Below are 20,908 nucleotides of genomic sequence, written 5' to 3'. Positions count from 1 at the left end.
ACCTGCCGATGCCAAAGTGTCGGTGATGAGCCATGCACAAAGTGAGCGGTCTGTGGTTGTATACTGACAACAGCACATCTGTGCCTTAGACATCACACGCATGGCCAATTCAATGCTGAGCTATGCGGGGATATCAAGAAGAATCGAAGAGGCACGTTGGCATGGACTGTGTTTTAGAGGAGATGGCATGCGTGGCTTACGCCTCCGCAGCTGAGATAATCACGGCGATTATCACCGTCATGTTGCACGCCACGTCATCGCATTCGGGGCAATGGTCGCATTTTTTGCAAAACTAAACAGAGAGCAAAAAAGACAGCTTGTAAAAAAAAAACGAGTTAAATTAATATTGTTATAATTTAATAACGGGGAACTTTACGGTGGAAATAAGTAAGTTTCTGGGAAAAAAATTATGCTGAAAACTCGTTAACCATTTGGTGCGTTTTTGCATCTGTGCAAAGTTGGTGTGAATGTTTAAGACGCCGCCGCCGCTGCTGCTGTTCGTGTATCACATAAACGTGTTATCGTCAATCGATCATTCAACGCATCTTGCCCTAGATGCGCTCCAACTCTCCCCGTGTCAATAAGCTACTAGCAAGCGACGTGCACAACGCAACAACTAATCACGTGACGCTGTGCGCCACCACGATCAGATAGATCATTATCGTTAGTGTATATGCGGCGTGTCTGTGTGCGCGTATCGCTAAGCATACAGCGCGTTTTAAAATTTAAAGCGACAACCTAATGCGCGACGCTCATTTTCGGTCGCGTTTATATACCGGTGGGCGTTCCCGCGCGCCGCGATTTGATTGGCCGCCGGAGAGCGGGCTTACCATATATGGGCAGGCGTCTCCGCCCCCTCGGCACGTCCATCACGAAAATCCGAAGGCGTACCTTGTAGATTTGACGCCTCCTCCTCTCTCCCCCTCCCTCTCTCTCGATTCCGAGGAAGAGGTAAGAGAGAGGGGCTGAAATAAAATGTGAGCGCAAACACCCGTGCTAGTACCCCCCTCCCATCTTCCAAGCACGTAACCCCCCCCGCCTCTCCATCCCTCCTCTTCCTCCTCCTCCTCTTCACCCACCGACCTCCCCCATCGCACCCCCCCCACCTCCAACCTTACTACTCCTCCCCAATCCATGGTGGGGCTGAGAGGCAGAGGGAAATCCCACGGGAGCGCCCGGGCTCCACGAATCAGCCGAGACGCAACGCCCCTGCACGGCGTGCCGAGCTAAGGCGCGGATGGTCTTCGCCCCACGGCCAGTCTCCGTCGGGGCGAGCTACGGCGAACAGTGCGCACACACACACACAGACAGACACACACACAGAGAGACGCACAGACAGGCATATTGACGCTGCCGAGCGACACGCGCCCGCTTTGCGTGGACGAGCAGAGGAGCCAGGAGGAGGGAGGAACAGTTGGAGCCCGCAGCAGCTGCAGCCTTTAGTGGCAACCGCGTCCAGGATGCTGTTCAACTGAAGCATTTCGACTTTGGCGAACAGATAACCCACCGCGTGTATTTTATATATATGTGCGTATATATACCGGTGTACGTATATTCGTTTTTGAAGAACAACAACAAGGAGGAGGAGGAGGATAAGAAGACGACGAGTCGTCCGGGTGTTTGAGAACCCTGTGGCTGCTGTACATCACAGCAGCAGCAGGCTGTGGTGCAGGTCTCACTAGGACAGCGGACTTCCCCGTTATTTCAACAGCCAGAGCGACAGCAGCAGCAGCAGCATTGGGGCTCAAATTTAGCGCCTGTCATTTTATTGCTATCCCGCCTCCTGTCTCTCGGGCAAGAAACAAAACAAAAACGAGAGGAAGAAGATTTAGAGAGGGAGTGGGGGGAGGGAAAGAAGAGAGAGCATCGCATCAACTATTTGTATTTATAAACTCTCGCCAGTAGCTGGAAGCACCAGCGGTCAGCTTCTCAAGGAAATCGAAGTCTGAGGAGGAGCGAGAGGGATCAAGAAAAGACTTTGCTGCGCGGCGCGAGAACGTTTCTGCTCCTGTTCTTTTACTCAAGTTTCCCGCACGACGCTCGTGGTGTTGTGCGCGTGTGTGTGTGTGGGGGGGGGGGGGATTGCGCCTGGCTTTTTGCCTCCTGACGAGCAACAACAGCGGCGAAAGCACAACACAACAACAACAACAAAAAGGGAAACAATTGTCCCCATTCTCTAAAATTGTAACCCGACAAAGTCGATCAAAATTCTGCTAAGAGGGGACTCCGGGACGTTGCCATTCATGTACGGAATTCAGGAAAGTTTACCCCGTGGGGGGCCAAGCATGAAGGAGGAGCCCCTTGGAGGAGGTCTCAACCCCGTGAGGTCCTGGATGCAGTCCTCCGGGGTGGTGGATGCCAACACGGCCGCCCAGAGGTAGGCGGCACCAGCGGTCGGACTCCGGGCGCGGTCGGAGGCGATGGCTCTTGGGGGTCGTTTGACCTCGGGGGCGACAAAAAGGCAAAGAGTCACCGAGCGTCATCCTGTGTCCGTGCGCGTGAGGGGTCCCGTCGCGTCCTCTACGCTTCTCTTTGCCCGACGCCAACACTCGCAGTCGCCGTTGGCTTTTGTTGTTGTTGCTGTTGTTGTTGTGGTATTCGTGTGTATGTATTCACGTGCACGTGGACGTACATCAACACTGGGGAGACAAAGGCGGCTGGGAGTGGTTGCCAGCCGCGCCACCCACCAGCATTTGTCCCAACAGTCTATGTAGCGTGTGCCACGGGGGATCTTTTCCTCTCTTTGTATTCCCGTCTGTCTCTCTGTTGGACTATCGCTGTCCTCATCCTAAGTGCCTCATTGTCGTCCGTGAGCACCCGGTGACGGCGGTTTTACCATCCACTTCGCGTAACTCCTCGTTGTGTATTTAATTACTCAACCGTTGCGTGTTTTACTTGCATTTTAGATGTTGTTGTTGTTGCACCTTCTTTGTAATTTTCTCGAAACTTTGCACTTTTTTTATTGCCGTCGTTCCATTTTCATTTGTGTTCATCGCCACGTTTCTCTTTGCTCTCGCTCAGATTTTCGCGTATTCTCTACGACGTTGTTAAATTGCATATCCCCCCCCCCCCCCACATTTCAAATCCTTCTTTCGTGGTAATGCTGAGTTATTACTTGACGCGAGTCTCTTGTTAACTTTCGTTTCATCTTTAAAGACGCACAGACACGCGCACGTCCTTTGCTGCTCCTCAATTCTCCTTCCGTAATATCGGCGCAAACTCGAACCCCCTGCGTCAAATAAAATCCGTGAATCTTTCGCGAGCGACTGCCAGTGGGGCCGCCTTAAGCTATCCGTCTCTTGCCTTGCCCGCGTGCACCCGCTAACTATTTTTTTAGACGTCAACATCACCCACCTCGACGCTTACGGAGGTGGGGAGGCGGGAGGGGGGGGCCTCGCGGCGAATATCGTTCGGCCTTTTCCCCTCTTCTCGCTCTTTAACATTGACCATTGAACGTCGCTCTCCGCGCCACGAGAGGCCCCGCGCACAGACCGGTGTCTTGTCCGCGTCTAGGGGGGCGTCCGTACAGCCAGTCAGTCCCCAACAGAGTTCTCAGATCCGCGGCTCCAGAGGATCGTTGCTGGGATTCTGTAAAGCAATTCCACACCCATCATAGCAGATTCCACAGAGGGATTACGAATTGTAATTAAAATTTCAGTGATATTGATGGTGTGTATATATATACAGAGTATATATCATGTGTAGATCAGAATAACACGTGTCACTTATTTACTACTATTATTTGGTAACTTGGTGTGAAACCGAACGCGTGTTTGTATTTCATGCAAGTCAAGGGCAAGCGCTCGTTTAAAACAATGACAATAATCATGTAATTATATAATTACAATTCTAAATGTTAGTAACGTTCTTCCATAAGGGACACGCGGATTGTGTTATCGAACGTCGCAAATTTCGGGAGATAGAGATACAAGGCGAAGTGCCACGGCCAGAGAATGCGTGTCAAATGTACGACTTGCTATAGCATTGGACGTTTGAAACACACAGACACAGATCGCCCGTGTAGCCGAAACAGACTGTTGGGGCAAGTGCTGTTAGCGAGCACCTATGAAAGTCGGCACGGCACACGAGGGGGTGGGTGGCCAGCACCACGCTCAACCGCATTTGTCTCCCTAGTGGCGACATTTACACATCGTACTCGGTATTCATTTGCGACTGAGTCGACCTAGGGGAGGCCCATGACCGGTTAAGATAATCGTCACTGGTGTTGGCCGTGCGCGGGAAACGAGCCCGAGTCGGTGCAGCTAACGGCTAAACCACCGCTCCCCGCATGAGAAACACACACAGACACCACACACAGCACACACGCAGAAACCACACACAGCACACACACAGACACCACACACAGCACACACACAGACACCACACACAGCACACACACAGACACCACACACAAACACCACACACACCACACATACACACACCACACACACACCACATACACCACACAGACATCACACACACCACACACACAGACACCACACACACCCCACAGACACCACACACACACTACAGACACTCACTCACGCGTCCCTCTGAGACTCTGATATCAGCACGGACCCTGAACTCCGCGTGGCATCGCGAACCGCGTTATCAACATCATCATCATCGAGCTATTGTTTAAACATGTGATGAACGTTACCTAACTACCGTATCGATACTATATATTTTAAAACGTTTGACTGGAGCGATGCATCTAACTATAATAATGATATGTATTGTAATTAAATCAACGCAATGTTGTTTTAAAGTCACCTTGTAAGGTGTTGGGGGAAATCTCTTATTTAGAGGATCGGCACAACATTTACGAATGAGATGTCTTCTGGAAACGTGACCCAAATACGATTTCAGATTTAAAGCCGTCAGAATTTCCGTTTGTATTACTCATCGTAAATTACTGCTAACGTCACTGTTGTAAAGAGGCCACTTTATTGCATGTATAAATACGAAACGTTGTACTTACATTTTTGGCATTTTCTTTTTCAAATATAATCGATCACCCACAGTCACTACAGATTCGTTTATTAATATTAGGGGGAAATTGCACGCAACAATTCATTTTTTTGCACGGCTGGAATTTGTGTATGTATGTGTGCTTTTTTTTACGCGACCCTGGTTTAAGGGAATATTATCCACAAAAGGAAATCAATGATCAAGAACGCGTTCGTCTAGACACTATATTTGTTATTAATACTACAGCTACAATTATTATTCTAATTTATTACCCACATACTCGGCCGTTGTAACTAAAGCGACGCCGACCACCGAAAAAAATCGAAGCAGCAAAAAAAAAGCGAGCGCTCCTTCGCACTGTATTTACTTAAAACAAACGCGTGCATAAATATACATGCATATTTTATATGACGCGTTTCTATTATTCAGGACACGCGACCATTCCACCGACACGCAGTCGCGCTCTATACTTCAATCTTATTACTTTTTTGGAGGGGGGGGGAGGGGACAGAACAAGAGATGCGGGTTATGGGGATGAGGATGCTAGGGGTGGCATGACGTGACGTCTCGATCTTTGTTCGATGTAATGTATCGCCTACCGCCGCAGCGTCCGCGTACATAGCTGGGCCTCTTGATGTCACACGCACGCGCGGGGTTCCGTCCCCCTATGCTTCAGCACTGATGCTTACCTCTCCCCCGCTCTCTCTCTCTCTCGTTCCCACGGGTATCTCTGTTATTTATGTGTGTATGTATGTACGCGCGTGCGTAATTTCCCATCACTTCACCGGGGCTCGTGCCGGGTGGAGCTCGCTGAAGAGCACGTCCGCGAGTAGCCGATACGAGACACGCTAACTTGTTACCCACCCAGGGCAATGTATGATAGTTGTCATCACGTATAATTGCCTATGACGAAAACTACTAAACGGCATTTGCGGTGCACTCAGCTGCACACAAATGTGGTTATTGATAATAATTACAATGATACCGCTGTGGGGACTAAGGGAGAGAATAGTTACCGGCGGTGGCCTTTTTTTAACCTTTGGAGCGTGAATTCGCCCGGATTGGAAAACTGTCGGAACTTCATTGAAGCCTATATCTTACTGTGACCGTGTGCCCACAGAACGATGTGCGTTAGAATGAAACAAACACGCAAACAGACAGACATACACTTTGTGTCGATAGCAACTTACGACATTGCCGAACGCGCTTTGAAGCGTCAATACTCAATGCCCTCTAATCGTTCCGTAAGTCGTTGTGCGTCCCGTCCGTTACATTATTGTACTGCGACCCTGTGTGTGTATATATATCGGCTTATTGGTTTAGTATCGATAACATCACTCATTAGTAAATACTAATTCAACAAGAGACAATTCTGGCTAATCGCTTGATGAAGCTGGTTGTAATCACCAGCGAAACGTCGGTCTCGAATTGTAAATGTTGTAGGTTTACTCTGCGACACACGGGTGTTCTGAACTTGTAACGAATTGGCACGTTTTGCTTACGCGACAAACCTTACTAATTGGCTGTGTCGGGTGGAAGCGGGTTTAATGACACATTTATATTTACGCGAATATAACCCCAAAAAAACCCTTTATTATGGATAATATTGGTCGCGACATCCTACGTGGTGAACAGCAGAAGTAGTTTTTTTGGCTCCGAATGCCACTTTTAAGCATTCCCCGTTGACGTCGTTGCTCGAAGCACAGCCTGTTCGCGCCTGCACCACTTGTTAGAGAAAGTGGTGCATCGTGAAAATAACGTTTTCCCTGCGTGCTGCCCATCAGTGCCTCCCCCCCCCACCCACCCCACCACCTCATCGTGTCTCCTTGATTGTTGGTGACCCTCATCGATGCGCGTTGTGTCCGCGAGCGTGGTGCGGTGTGGGTTCTCCATTGCTCAGTGCCTTCGTCGCTGGCGCGGGGCATCGCTATTCGCGACCCCAGCATAAACAAACTCGCTCTTGTTTGTACAGCGTTATTTATTTTGTGTTTGTTTTACCCTGGCTGCTATCCTCTTCTCGCCAAAATGACTCCAGGTGTACACCCCCCCCCTCTCTCTCTATCAACCCTCTCCCCATTTACGCATTGTCTCTTTCTCTCACCCCCCCCCCCGGCTCCCACCCCCCGCTCCCCTTTGTCTCCGTTTCCCACCACCTTCGCCGGCGACAGCGGAGTCGCGCTGGCGAGGGCACACTTTGAGAAGCAGCCACCGTCCAACCTGCGCAAGTCCAACTTCTTTCACTTCGTCTTGGCGCTCTACGACCGCCAGGGCCAACCCGTGGAGATAGAGCGCACGGCGTTTGTCGACTTTGTCGAGAAGGACAGAGTGAGTTTGCGGCTTTTGTTGTTGTTGTTGCTTCGAATTGGGAACTTCGCGAACGATCGGCCAGCGAAACGTCCCTGGCGCGCGTGAACGCGTGCGTGTATGCGTGCATGCGTAAAGCGACGGATAATAAGGCAGCCATGCGGAGGGGAGGTGTGTGGGGGGGGGAGAGAAAGTCCAAGGAAGGGGGTGCTTAAGAGATTGATAGATTTTGTTTCACTATTCTCCCCGATGTAGGGAAACGCGCTTAATTTCCTGAAGCGGTTCTGTAAGATTTACAAGCTTTTTTTTGTTGCTGTTATAACTTGCGAGCGCCCAGATATTCATTGAGCGTTCATCTGAACTTAACACACTCCATTAAAAACGTGACCAGTGATGACGCTGGAATTTGTTATTTCGGATCGTCGCAAACGCGGTGCTTGACCAGCCTGATATCTGCTCGTTCACTTTAGCATTATTAAATTGTGGTTGTAAATAAATCGAGTATATTTTAAAATTAACTTTATTAGTCACGGAGATGTTTTAAAATCACACCTGTGCGCTGGACAGGTGTGATTGGTGTGCGTTAATTATTCACATCCCATCGAATGCGTCCCATTTAATTGACGCGCACTCAAAGGTGGAAACAAAACAGATTTTCCGCGCATGTGATTCAGCACCTTCATCGACAAACGATTTGCAAGCGTGGATTTGAACAAACATTTTTTTTCCAAACAACATCTATCGCGAATTAAATCCGTGTCGGCACCGCATAAACGACCCGCAATTGGAACGCAAAAGACAAAGTTCCCCCGTATAGCCTTAACACACTTAACAGACTGTTGGGGCAAGTGCTATTCACGAGCACTAATGAAGCTCAGCACGGCAAACGAGGGGGTGGATTGCCAGTGCCACGCCCGGCCGCCTTTATCTCCCCAGTGGCGATGTTTACACACCGCACCAGATACTCATTTCAGCCAACATGGGACCTATGCAGATAATCGTCACTGGTGTTGGCCGTGCACACGGACGCACGGAATTAAAACCCATCATCGCCACCGGCCACAACAACGCGTTTGTTTCAAAGCTTTAGCGCCCTCTCGCTGCACCAGCTACCGTAGCTCACGTGCAGAAGAAGAGCCACAGGCGTCCGGGGTGGCCAGCTATGGGGGAAGGGGGGGATATTGCAAGAAGAGGAACCATCGCTTCTCTCAGAGAACACAGGCGCCGCAGATAGTCATCCGGCGGCGTCGCCGCTCGAGCTCACGTAAGGTCGGTTGCTCGATCGCTCGCTCGCCCGCACGAAGTCCCTCGCATCCGAACGCAACGCGCTCGTCCGTGCCGCGTGGAGTCAAGGCACGCGTTCGGCCCCTGTGTGACACCACGCGCCCCAGCGCCACGGAGTTTAGCGGTCACAAGTGAGGATGGAACTCTGCGATGGGGTTTGCTAAGAGGAAGGGTGAGACTTTTAGGCTTGCATGGTGAAACGCAACAAAGACAAAAATCCCCCATATAGCCTTAACAGACTGTTGGGGCAAGTGCTGTTAGCGAGCATCTATGAAAACCGGCACGGCGCACGAGGGGGTGGGTGGCCAGCACCACGCCCAGTCGCATTTGTCTCCCCAGTGGCGATGTTTACACACCACTCCAGGTACTCATTTGAGGCTGAGCCGACCTAGGGGAGGCCCAGGACCGGTTCGGATAATTTTCATTGGTATTGGCCGTGAGCGGGAATCTAATTCGGGTCGCCAGGTTCTTAGCGCAGCGCGCTAACCACTACACTACCGCTCCCCACAATACACAGGCACACACACACACCGCATATGCATACACTCTTTATACAGACGTCCGCGCGGAGTGTTACCGGTGCTCTCAAGCACGGACGAAAGACCTCAAACATAGATCCACTGAAGTCTTTCGCGCACGTGTATGTTCGCACATTTATATTGGCATACGCTTCGCGCGTTGAGCTACGCACCCGTGCGACGTGAGTTCAATTCCCGGCCACGGCTCAGTCATGGCTGGCGAGTGATATCTGAACCGGGTCCTGCCCGTAATCCCTCCCCAGCCCATTTACCAACCCGCACTCACCGACCATCGTGGCGAAGTGTCGTCAAGCAACACCCACGACGCACACGGTGTGGGCAGTCCGTCACCCAGCAGTGGATAGACTAAAGGGCTGTGACAGGACACTATTATTGGCATTGTCCCTTTCATTGAATTGTATAATCGATGCGCAGTTCGGGGTGGTTATGCCACATCGGTTCATTTCCACACACCATCTGAGCCATCCCAGTTAAAGGTCGCGATCCACGAGGGGCAATGGACATTGACAACAGTTCTCACGCAATGTTTGAGTCGAACGGGGGGGGGGGGTCCCTACCCCCGTAGATTAGAGGGAGAGCTCTTGCCAATGACTACCGAAGAGTATTTTGTAAAGCGAACCCGACTCCCACTGATGAGACAACAGGAGGTCGAAACCGCTCCAGGCGTTGTCGTGCTTGCAAAAACGCTGCTGGTTAATCTGTGTCCGGGGACACACACACACACACAAGGCCGATGGATCGTAAACGCTGTTGTTATTTTGTTTTTTGGAATCTTATTTGGAAAAACCGAACGAAGGGCCACGTATTGATTACATGTACAGTGCGTTGTATTGTAGACACAGCTGCGTCGCTCTATAGGCCACTGCCGCGCAACTATTTACGATTGCTCACGGTAGAAAAAAGGTTTTGTCGTCGTTGTTGTTGTTGCGAGCGACAGTTGCCGGTAACCGAGCTGAAACGTGGGCGCGTCCATCTCTCGGACCTTGACAGGCACCTAGCTGGTGGCTCAGAGCCTGCGCCTCGAATCTACAAATCGTGCTCTGTGTTATTCTGCGTTGGCAGCAGTGCAGGACCACAAATAACAACAACAACAATAATAACAACCACAATGATGATGATGATAAAAGTAAACTCATCACATTCGTCAATCAGAATTGAGAATGTTTATTTATACTGGAGGAATCCGATGAGCTATAAAGCTCTCCTTCACAGATGCCCAGTAGTTACAGATGTCCAGTAGTCAATAACACTGACCTGACAGGAAATACAAAACAATATTATAATCGATAACGCTTCGGGCGATAACCCTTCTTCACATAGCAGAGAGACGACATGTTAAAAAGGGTCATTCCCCGAAACGTCGTCTGTTACATATATATGCGACATATACGGGACAGTGTTATTGATGAACGTGGTGGATTGTTCTGGCTCCTTTGGAGACTCGTGCTGCCTGCTCGTTTGTTGTTTCCAATGTCGAGCTCCGCGATCCAAGCGCCGCCGTGAGCGATGTCCGCTCAGAGCCGTGGTCACGGGACTCGACATTCGAGTCCGCCCGTTGCATTCCTCGCTCTCCCCTTCTCCTTCTCGTCGTCTCCCGAACGCATCAGGGGACGGCGGCGGCGGTGGGGGGGGGGGGGGGGGTCGACGCGAGCTGCCCCCCCACGCCCCCCGGTTGAGACTTAAGGGGCGAGTTCAGTTGAGCTGCAATAGCGCGCATATGGCGCTTTTGTAACGTATACGCATAATCCTATCGCGAACAGCTGATCCGGCGCATGAATTTTTAACGCTAAACGGCCTTTACACGAAGTAATCTCTGCTCACAGAGAAAGGAGAGGGGGAGAGAGAGAGAGAGAGGAGGAAACAACAACTAAAAGAAATTGAAGTATATCTGTCCGCTTGCATATTTGAATAAAAACATATTTTTTCATATTTTATTTTGCAGGAACCAAACAGTGAAAAAACTAACAACGGCATCCACTACAGACTACAGTTACTCTACAGCAATGGTAAGGAAGAGCACTTTCTTTCGTTCGTTTGTTTTTTCCAAACTAACACCGCAACCCGTGCAGCGTGTAGACATACGTAGCGACTGTCTCAATGACGGAATGACACATTCACTTCCCTCGATAAAACTTGCACCAAATCACGTGGATCAACGTGACATTTTGGCGCACGCTGATGCGTGTACGCGTTGCACACGTGTAGATATGTAAGGCAAACGACGAGTATTTTTTTGCACAATTCTGAGATCGTGCGAATAGTGGTTAAAATAACACACTGCTGTGTGTACGGTGCGTATATACGTATAATGGGATGTGTTGCCGAACGGAGAGCGGTGGCGCAGTGGTTAGCGCAACGCGATATTAATCTGTCCCATCTGCGATAGAATCCTGGTCACGGCTGACATCAGTGGCGAGTTATATAACCCCGCCCCCCCTTCACCCACCCGCACTGACCTGGGTGGTGAAGTATGGTCGTTCCTGCAACCCGCATGCTCGACACTGCGTGGGGGCTGTCTTCATTCAGCAGTGGATTGGCAAAAGGCTGTACGTTATTATAGCTGTGATATATATATGTGTGTGTGTACACTGTTTGCTTGTTTTTAAAGACAAATAATAGAACGCATCCATGTGTTATTATCTGTGGGGACATTCAGCTATAGAGTTACTGGCGACTTCCTCCGCATATCTATTATGTGTATCAGCCTCGCTAAATAAACTCAGCTGTTTATGCACGCGCATTATCTCAGCATATTGTGAGATTAATCCGCATGATTTGTCTTCACGATCCGCGGCGCAGCGGTTAGCGCGGCGCGCTATGAACTTGGCAACCTAAGTTCGATCCCTGGCCAAGCATAACAATTGGCAGTGGCAGATATCAGAAACGTGCCTGGGCTGTCTTTTCACCAACCCGTGCCGGCCAGCGTTTTGAAATACGGTCGCATAAAACCTATGCCCGATGACAGCATGGGGAGGCATTCATCCAGCAGTGGATAGGTTAATGGCTGTAAATAATTATTACCAGCAGTATATATATACACACGTGCACAATTACATGTGTGTATCCTGCGAACGTTGTGCATTAATTGGAACAGCACCAATTAACATCGCGGTAGCTTTGTAGACGCTGTGATGTGACGTCATACGCTGGTGTTCCGACGGAACAACTTAACGCAGACCGCAAGCAGAAAAAGAAGATTAAAGACATTGGCCGGGCATTATATTTATTGATGTACGATATTGCACGCAAAATGTGGCATTGTGGGATTATCCTAATTCGACTCTCCTTCTTGCAAACGCAAGTGATGTCTTCTAATAGTTGTTTAATCGCGGCCCCGCGATGCATTTTATGAGTACACACTATAACGTGTGTGTGCGTATGTGTGTGCGTGTGTGTGTATGTGTGTACGTACGTGGGTAGCGGTAGTGTAGCGGTTAGCGCTACGCTTGCACTACGAACCTGGCGTCCCGAGTTCGATTCCCACTCACGGCCAACACCAGTGACGATTATCTGAACCGGTCCTAGGCCTCCCCTAGGTCGACTCAGCCTCAAATAAGTACCTGGTGCGGTGTAACATCGCCACTGGGGAGACAAAGGCGACCGGGCGTGGTGCTGGCCACCCACCCCCTCGTGTGCCGTGCCGGCCTGCTCGCTAACAGCACTTGCCCCAACAGTCTGTTACAGGCTATACGGAGGCTCTTTGTTTTTTGTATCTATGTGATGAGTACACACGAGCTCAGCACACAAGTACACACACACACAAGTACACACACACACAAGTACACACACACACAAGTACACACACACACAAGTACACACAAGTACACACACACAAGTACACACACACAAGTACACACACAAGTACCCACAAGTACACACACACAAGTACACACAAGTACACACAAGTACACACACACGTATACACACACAAGTATACACACACAAGTACACACACACAAAAGTACACACACACACAAGTACACACACACGTACAGACACACAAGTACACACAAGTACACACACACACAATTACACACACACACAAGTACACACAAGCACACACACACAAGTACACACACACAAGTTCACACAAGTACACACACACAAGTATACACACACAAGTACACACAAGTACACACTCAAGTACACACACACACAAGTACACACAAGTACACATACATACACACACAAGTACAGACACACAAGTACACACAAGTACACACACACAATTACACACACACACAAGTACACACAAGCACACACACAAGTACACACACACAAGTACAACAACAACCGCCATTCGCCACTAAGTGGCGGTGACGTCACCACGACGCTTGTGCCAGGCCATGTGCACTTTCAGGCCACGTGAAGTGTCGAACACACAAGTACACACACACACAAGTACACACAAGTACACACACGGACTACAGTGAGTATGCATTCCCCGATGTGTTTTCGGGTTGGACCGCGTGTTGCTTGGCACGATGTCGAACGTTTCGCTCCACGTGTTAGGATCTTCTTCAGGAACTGAATTCCAACCCTGAAATGCCATCGCGGAGTGATACAGCACGTCTGCTATTGACACTCTTACTTTGTATAGAGTTAGTACCTTATGGACAAGTTACATCTCTGCAAAGATGCCGATGGATTATAACGATTTTGACGGTTTATTACGTTTGGCCGGGCATACCAACATTAACACGTTTTCACGAAAACGAAACATCTGGCCTAAATAAATACGCGGTGTTTAGTAAACATCCCCATTAAGGAGACAAAGGCGGTCAGCCATGGTGTTGGCCACCGACCCCCTCGCGTGCCGTGGCGGCCTTTAGAGGTGCTCGCTAGCAGCACTTGCCTCAGCAGTCTGCGACAGGCTATACGGGGGATATTTGCCTTTGTATTTTAGGGGATATGACAACGCCAAGTCCGAGTGTACGGCATGGGCGCAGCGAGATATCGGTGGAAAACACGGCCTCGTTAGTAGGTGAAATATAAATAAATAACACCACCACCACAACCACAACCAACAACAGCGGCAGCTAGATATATAATTTTATATATATAAATGTACGCAGCTGGAGCACGGAACAAGTTCGTGCCGTGACAGGCGCACGCTCGCGCGCGCCGCTAAATGAAATCGGCCCCGTGCCCCGAGGGCCCCGCGTGACGTCGGCGGGCCCTGGGGGCCCCGAGGCCGCTTGCTTTCCACTAAGCAAGTGCCAATTACAGCGAGCGAGCGGGCAGTTGTTTTAATCATCCTTCTCCACCCACTCTCGCAGCCGCTTTACAAATGAACGTTTTTGTTGTTGTTGTTTTACCAAACCACCATCATTGTCATCTTTTTCCGTTCCAACCCTTACTGACCAGCATGGCGAAGTATAGTCACGCATCTCCCCACTCCCCCCTAATGGTAGCGCAGCAATGATAGATGACGAACAGAGTGGAGGTGTAAGCGATGTTAGGAGTCTCTCTGGGTAAGAACAGAACGCCTAAACGGCTTGACCATCGCCGCTTGCACTGTGAAGTATGAAACTTTTGGTGAATTGCAGGCAGAATCGAGAGGAGATAACCTGGGATTATAGTCGACATTGGTGAGGTGCACATTAAAGGGGAGAACTGCGTACATCTTAATCATCATCATAATAATCATCAGACATGGTCAATCCACTGATGGATGAAAGTCTCTCCAATTCGCGACCACCTCTCGCGATTTTGCGATGTAAAAATCCAAATAATTATAAAAAAACATTTTTTACAAATAATGCATTTAATTTGTGTAAACGATAGGTTTTAACTGATGGGCATCTGACCAATAATGAATGGGTGGGTGGTTAGCTGCAAGCGCTGTTACCATATTCTCTATAAGGTAAGACCCCCAACTTTTGCTTTAGATAACAATACCCTGCGGGGGGGAGGGGGGGTGAAAAAAGTGCGTCGAATAATCTGAGAAATACGGTAGCAGTGGTTGTGTTGGTTAAATGAAGGCCCGTGTGTGTGTGTGTGCACGCACACACACACACACGTGCCTCGCGGCGTCACGTCTCGTGACGTGAGCACACAGTGGCTAACTCTAATAATAATGACATAGTGATATATACAATAATAATGATGTTCGCTTATTAACAATTTGTATGATGCGTTTTGCGGTATTGTGCGAATTTAGATAAAAAACGGGTGTTATTATTATGATTATTGTTCCACTCGTCCGAAATTGTTTTAAGATTCCGAACGTGGTCTTGCGGTGGCTTATGGTTTAATCATAACACTTGCATCCATACGTATGTATAGATAAAATAGGAGTTATATCACAAACATATTGACACTTTAACACTTAAGCAATGTCAATACATAGGACGCTTGGATAATTCCATGAATGAGTGTTGGTTCCATGCGGAAGGAAACGAGTGATTATGTACCCGGAGAAAACCTAGACAAGGAGTAACCTCTCTGCTACTATCCGTACAGATGCATTTAATAATAATAATCAATTTCTGTAACTCCGCACCACGTGTATGTATGTTTTTTCGCACCGTACGTAGCCAGACGTGCTAATAGGAGGTGCAAGGGAAGGACAACAAACTAAACACCAAACGCAGTTCTTAAATAAATTAGTGTTCAATCTAAATACAGCCCCAATATTAGAACACCTCGAAAAGCATTCGCACGCCATCCGCCATCGTCCCAGTAAACCAACAACAGTCTATCTGTATATACACACACGCACACAGCCTGCTCAGCTTCCGAGATCGAGTCTGATGTACATGGGGAGCGCATTCGGAACGATGCGACGCTGGTGGAGGGGGCGGAGGGATGTCACGATTCGGTTCCCACGCGCGGCCGCCCCGAGCCGAACCGCGCCGCGTCTCCGTGACTCCGCGTTAACCTTTGCCTTGCGTGTGTCGCGTGCCACTGTCAGGCATCCGCACGGAGCAAGACGTCTACGTGCGGCTCATCGACTCCATGACTAAGCAGGTGAGCCGTGCGCCATCGAGCAGCCGAAGGGGATTTACGGTGAGACGAGGCCGGGCGCGCTTTATTGGGGGGGGGGGGGTAGACGAGGGGGGAAGGAGTGGAGTGGGGGGAGGCGAGAGAGGGAGGGGGTTAGTTGAGGTTGGGTCGGGGGAGAGGGCGGAGGGGGGATAGGGGAATTGGGGAGGTCGAGATGAACTCGACACGTGCTTGGCACACGTGCCGCCGCCAGCTGTGCGCATGCGCTCCCAAATCTACCGACAGCACTTGGACTCTCCGCTCAAAGAGGCGGATTGTACCGCGCATATTCTGGCGTGGTCTGGCTGTTTGGGGCGATTGCTGTTGGCAAGCGCCTATTATGGTGGGCGCTGCGTACTTAAAAGGCATGGTATGGTCAGTAACATGCCCGGCCTCCCGTAATCTCCCCAGTGTTGATCTTTACGCAATGCGTGAGGTGCCCATTGAAGGCTAAGTAGGCCTAGAGGAGGTCCAGGAAAATCCTGAGGTAAACATTTGAACACCGATGTTATCTCTGCCCGGTGACCCAGGTCGCCTGATTCGTTTGCGCTGTGCGCGAACCATCGCGTCTCATCGTACGCGCATCGTGACTCGCGCCCGCACAATGCGCTTGCAACAAACAATACCGCCGTCTGTGTCCCCAGCAACGCTTCGGTGATCGTTCACAGCAACTCTTGCCCTTGCAGTCTACAATGTGCTACCGATACTTATACACACAGTGGCTTAATTCCTCACTCGGATATTACCGGCTGTACTGGTTTGGTGCTTTTTGGCGTAAGGCACTACCACTAGAGAACGAGGTTCGCGATTTCTCATAATGATCCTCTATTTGTGTACCCTAGACAAGTCCTCCGATAATGACACGAGGACAAAAAAACAATAAGTGTGGTGAGGACGAACTGAGTGTAGATGGACGTGGCGTCGTTTAGGCTGACATGAAGCACCACAGGCGTGCGACTAGCGACATCCCCGTGACTCTTGTTGAGATCGCGACGGTGAGGGTCGTTCGGCGTTCCTTTATCGGATGGATGAGTCGATGGGGCGGCCGCTGCGCTCGGGGTAACAATGGCCCAAAAGCGCAGAGCTTTCGCGCGGCGCAAAGCCCTAATCCATACAGTGTGGCGTTATGCTGCACTGAGCACCTATGTTACGCGTTATCGTGTGCGCGCGTGAGTCGACACTTCCGATGATTTCTCGATGGCAATGTATTCGTGAGATGTTGGGTACACTCGATCCAGCGCACGCGACAGTCGTAGTCTGTTCAAACAATTGCCGATCTTATTCGTAGGTCCATGTTATAACGTGATGTCACTGTTTTAGGACCTTACGTCCGCGCGCGCGATATTGCAGCTAATGACCAAATTACGTCGACGAGTCCCAGTTACATTGAAACCGGTACACAGTGGACTTGTTGGGCCGGCGTTCTGACGCTTAAATTAAAAAACTCAACAATCTCGACTTGGTTTTTCTTTGCCAGTTGGCTTATCGCTAGCCAAGTTCTCTGTGCAAAAAAAAACAAGAATGACAATGTCATCTTGACATGCAAAACAGGCGGAGAGCGCTACGCCTTGATATCGAATGTGGACGGCTGCATTGTGGGGGGGGGGAGGGGGGCAACCCTTGCATCAAACCAACCGCGCAGCGTTCGTTACACGTAGACAACACAGTGCACATCATCATCATACACGACCCTCTGAACGGATGGTTCATGCGCCTACAACGCACGTGTATGTTTCAGTACTGCTACAAGATATGTTCTATTGGAGGGAGCCATGCCCTTCCACCACAACCCCCGCCACCTACTCGCCACCCCCCCCACCCCCGAGCAGAATATAATCCGCCTTGTAATTACTTTGGGCCCTTCTGTTAACAATAGCGACGGCACTGCGGGATTAATGCGGAATCAGCCGGCCATCCGTGCATTTATGATACAAACCATATTCCACGCGTCGCGTCTTTTGCTCCCCTTGTCTCTGGCGCTGTTTATTGAGTGCGATAATGTTAGTTTTATTATTATTCCTGCTACTACTGTCACAGCGCGGCAGCGTTCATGTTGGCGACACGTTTGTGTTGAATTGCGTTGTGGTGGGGAGCGGTAGTGTGGCGGTTAGCGCGTTGCGCTACGAAACTGGCTCCATTCCCACTCACGACCTAGGGGAGGTCCTAGACCTGCACTAGGTCGACTCAGCCTCAAATAAGTACCCGGTGCGGTGTGTAAACATCGTCACTGGGGAGACAAATGCGGCCGGGCGTGGTGCTGATCACCCACCCCCTCGTGTGCCGTGCCGACCTTCTTTGGTGCTCGCTCACAGCACTTGCACCAACAGTCTACTGAAGGCTATGCGGGATATCTTTGTCTTCGTGTGCGTGCGTGTGTGTGTATCCTGCCTTGTGTGGACCCGTCTGCGCGCTTCGCTTCATTGCTTACCCCGGCACTTTCATTGTCGGTGCGTGGCTTAAATTGCCCCGCGTACAACAAACGTTTGTTCAGAAACGCATCTGCCGTCACCCGCATAACAAAGGCGACGCAATATTATTATAGCGCGAGCGATGAAAACGCACTTAAAACAAAAATATATCACTAATATTCCCGCAATCAATTACGATTCCGTACCAAATGGAACGCGCTGAATAAAAAGGATTAAAAAAATCCACTCCTAGGCCATTCATTTTCCCGTACGCACAAAGTGCGTAAGGGTAAGAGTTACACATTCGGCTACACAGTTGTTTCGTTTGAACAACGGGGGACATTGTCTGAGCTACACGTGCGTTAAGATAATCACCCGTAACGCAATTAACATTCGCTTATTTCAAAGCAAAATATAATCCCGATGGAAGGCATTAAGAATAAAATATACAAAACAACACACGCTTTAACTTAATTTGTATCGATCTAACTTAATTGACCTCTCACGGAATGCCAATCTCACCTGCGATGAATAACGATACACGAGGCGCGTCAGTGTCATTCAAATGCGCGCTGCGTGCGGCCCACGAGCACACACACACACCTTGCGTGACGCTTTACTGCGCGATGCAACAAAGGCAAAGATCCCCCGTATAGCCTGTAATAGACTGTTGGGACAAGTGCTGTTAGCGAGCACCTTTAAAGGCCGGAACTGCAGTCGAGTGGATGGGTGGCCAGCACCACGCCCGGCCGCCTTTGTCTCCCTAGTGGCGATATTTTCGAATTGCACAAATTACTCATTTGAGGTTGAGTGGACCTAGGGGAGGCCCATGACCGCTTCAAATAATCTTTACTGGGGTTGACCGCGAGCGGAAATCGATCTTTGGGTCGCCGGGTTCGTAGCGCAGCGTGCTAACCATTACACCACCGCTCACCAGACACGCGCGCTAGGGTGAACACATCGAGACAATTTACTCAATAGCCCACGGAGCCCTGCCTGCTTTTCAGCCATCCGCTAGTTCGGTGAATACGGCCTAAATAAAGTCACGATACTATCTGACACCTTGGCACATTGTGTTAATGTCGGCATACATTGGCTTTTGATGATAGCAAAGGGGACATGGGCAGGGCACGTCGTGGCACGAAGGGGGTGAAAACACGTGGACGAGACAGGCGACGGAATGGCAGTCAATGGAGAGACCCCAGCCCGAGGAGACGAGCGCTGCGGAGACGGAGCGATGGAAGTGAGATGCATTGTCGATGCACGGCCGTAACGTGTGTGTGTGTGTGGGGGGGGGGGGGGGTGATGACGGCGAAGGGGGGGGGGTGCTTTCAAGCAACAGTGAATAGAACATAGCTGATGATATTTATGTAAAACCGTGATTTCGTGAAATACAGACTCACCGGGTTCGCACCGAGCCGATGCGCGCCCGTGAACTCTCAGCAGGTGCAAATCGCCGGCTATTTCTGAGCGCTTGGCATCTTTTAGAAGAGCGATGCCGCTAAGCGACCCGGCGCCAGCACGACCATTGTGAAACTCGCACGGAGTGTGTGTCTGTGTGTGTGCGTGTGTGTATACTTAGTGGGGAGCGGTGGTGTAGCGGTTAGCGCGCTGCGCTACGAACCTGGCCACCCGGGTTGGAATCCCGCTCACGGCCAACACCGGTGACGATTATCTGGGCCTTCGCTAGGTCGACTCAGCCTCAAATGATTAAAACTTAACGTTACTCACACTCAGCTGTGGACAGATATTCCGAAGTAAATCAATGTAAATGAGCCGATGAGGCTCAATTAGTGGTGGAGCGTGGTCGGCATGGGCCCTAGCGCAAGCAACGCAATGGGGGTCCCCCCGCCTCTGTGGCCTGGGTAACTGGGCCCCTCCGGCCCGTATCCACGCACTTACATACTCGTCCGTGTGTGTGTGTACGTAGAGTTGTGTGACTAAGGTGGCCGAGCGGTGGTTCTTGACCACACCACTCTGCCGTGAGCCGTTCCGACCGTAATCACGAGCTTTCTAGTTTCGCTTGCCCCCCCCCCCCCCAACGGCCTGTTAAAAAAAAACCCATCTATACGGGCCACATTTGTCTTGTGTATGTGCGTGCGTGCGTACATGTACGGCACGTATGTCTGTGCACTCGTGTGTGGCTGTACATGTATGCGGGGAGCGGTAGCGCCGTGTGGTTAGCGCGCTGCCCTGCGAAACCGGCAACCTAAGTTCGATGCCCGCTCGAGGCCAAAACGATTGACGATTATCTAAACCGGCGCTTGGCCTCCCCTAGGTCGACTTAGCCTAAAATGAGTAACCGTCGCGAATGCGTAAACATTGCCGGACGGGCGTGGTGCTGGCCACCCACCCCCTCGTGCGCCGTTCTGGCCTTCTTAGGCGCTACTCGCTAACAGCACTTGCCCCAACAGT

At 50.4% G+C, this 20,908-nt stretch overlaps 1 protein-coding gene across 19 annotated transcripts in view; it reads left to right on the top strand.

Moving 5' to 3' along the window:
* The first annotated feature begins 1,092 nt into the window (after positions 1-1,092).
* The window catches only part of LOC116941316 (transcription factor COE3), a 146,162-nt gene continuing 126,346 nt past the window's right edge, over positions 1,093-20,908 (top strand). For 3 of the 19 annotated variants that reach the window (XM_032952249.2, XM_032952264.2, XM_032952258.2), the window contains exons 1-4: positions 1,098-2,377; positions 7,140-7,296; positions 11,041-11,104; positions 16,015-16,070. In XM_032952249.2, coding sequence (XP_032808140.1) covers positions 2,244-2,377; positions 7,140-7,296; positions 11,041-11,104; positions 16,015-16,070 — 411 coding nt within the window. In that variant the 5' untranslated portion in view covers positions 1,098-2,243. Of the gene's footprint in view, positions 2,378-6,090; positions 6,216-7,139; positions 7,297-11,040; positions 11,105-16,014; positions 16,071-20,908 lie in introns of those variants that run through there. The other 16 variants (XM_032952256.2, XM_032952253.2, XM_032952257.2 and 13 more) reach the window with 12 other exon arrangements.

This window comes from Petromyzon marinus, chromosome 11 (genome assembly GCF_048934315.1).
Source record: "Petromyzon marinus isolate PM22_M1 ecotype Great Lakes invasive population chromosome 11, UKy_Petmar_22M1.pri1.0, whole genome shotgun sequence".
Lineage (NCBI taxonomy): Eukaryota > Metazoa > Chordata > Hyperoartia > Petromyzontiformes > Petromyzontidae > Petromyzon > Petromyzon marinus.
This window is presented reverse-complemented; position numbering and strand designations above follow the sequence as displayed.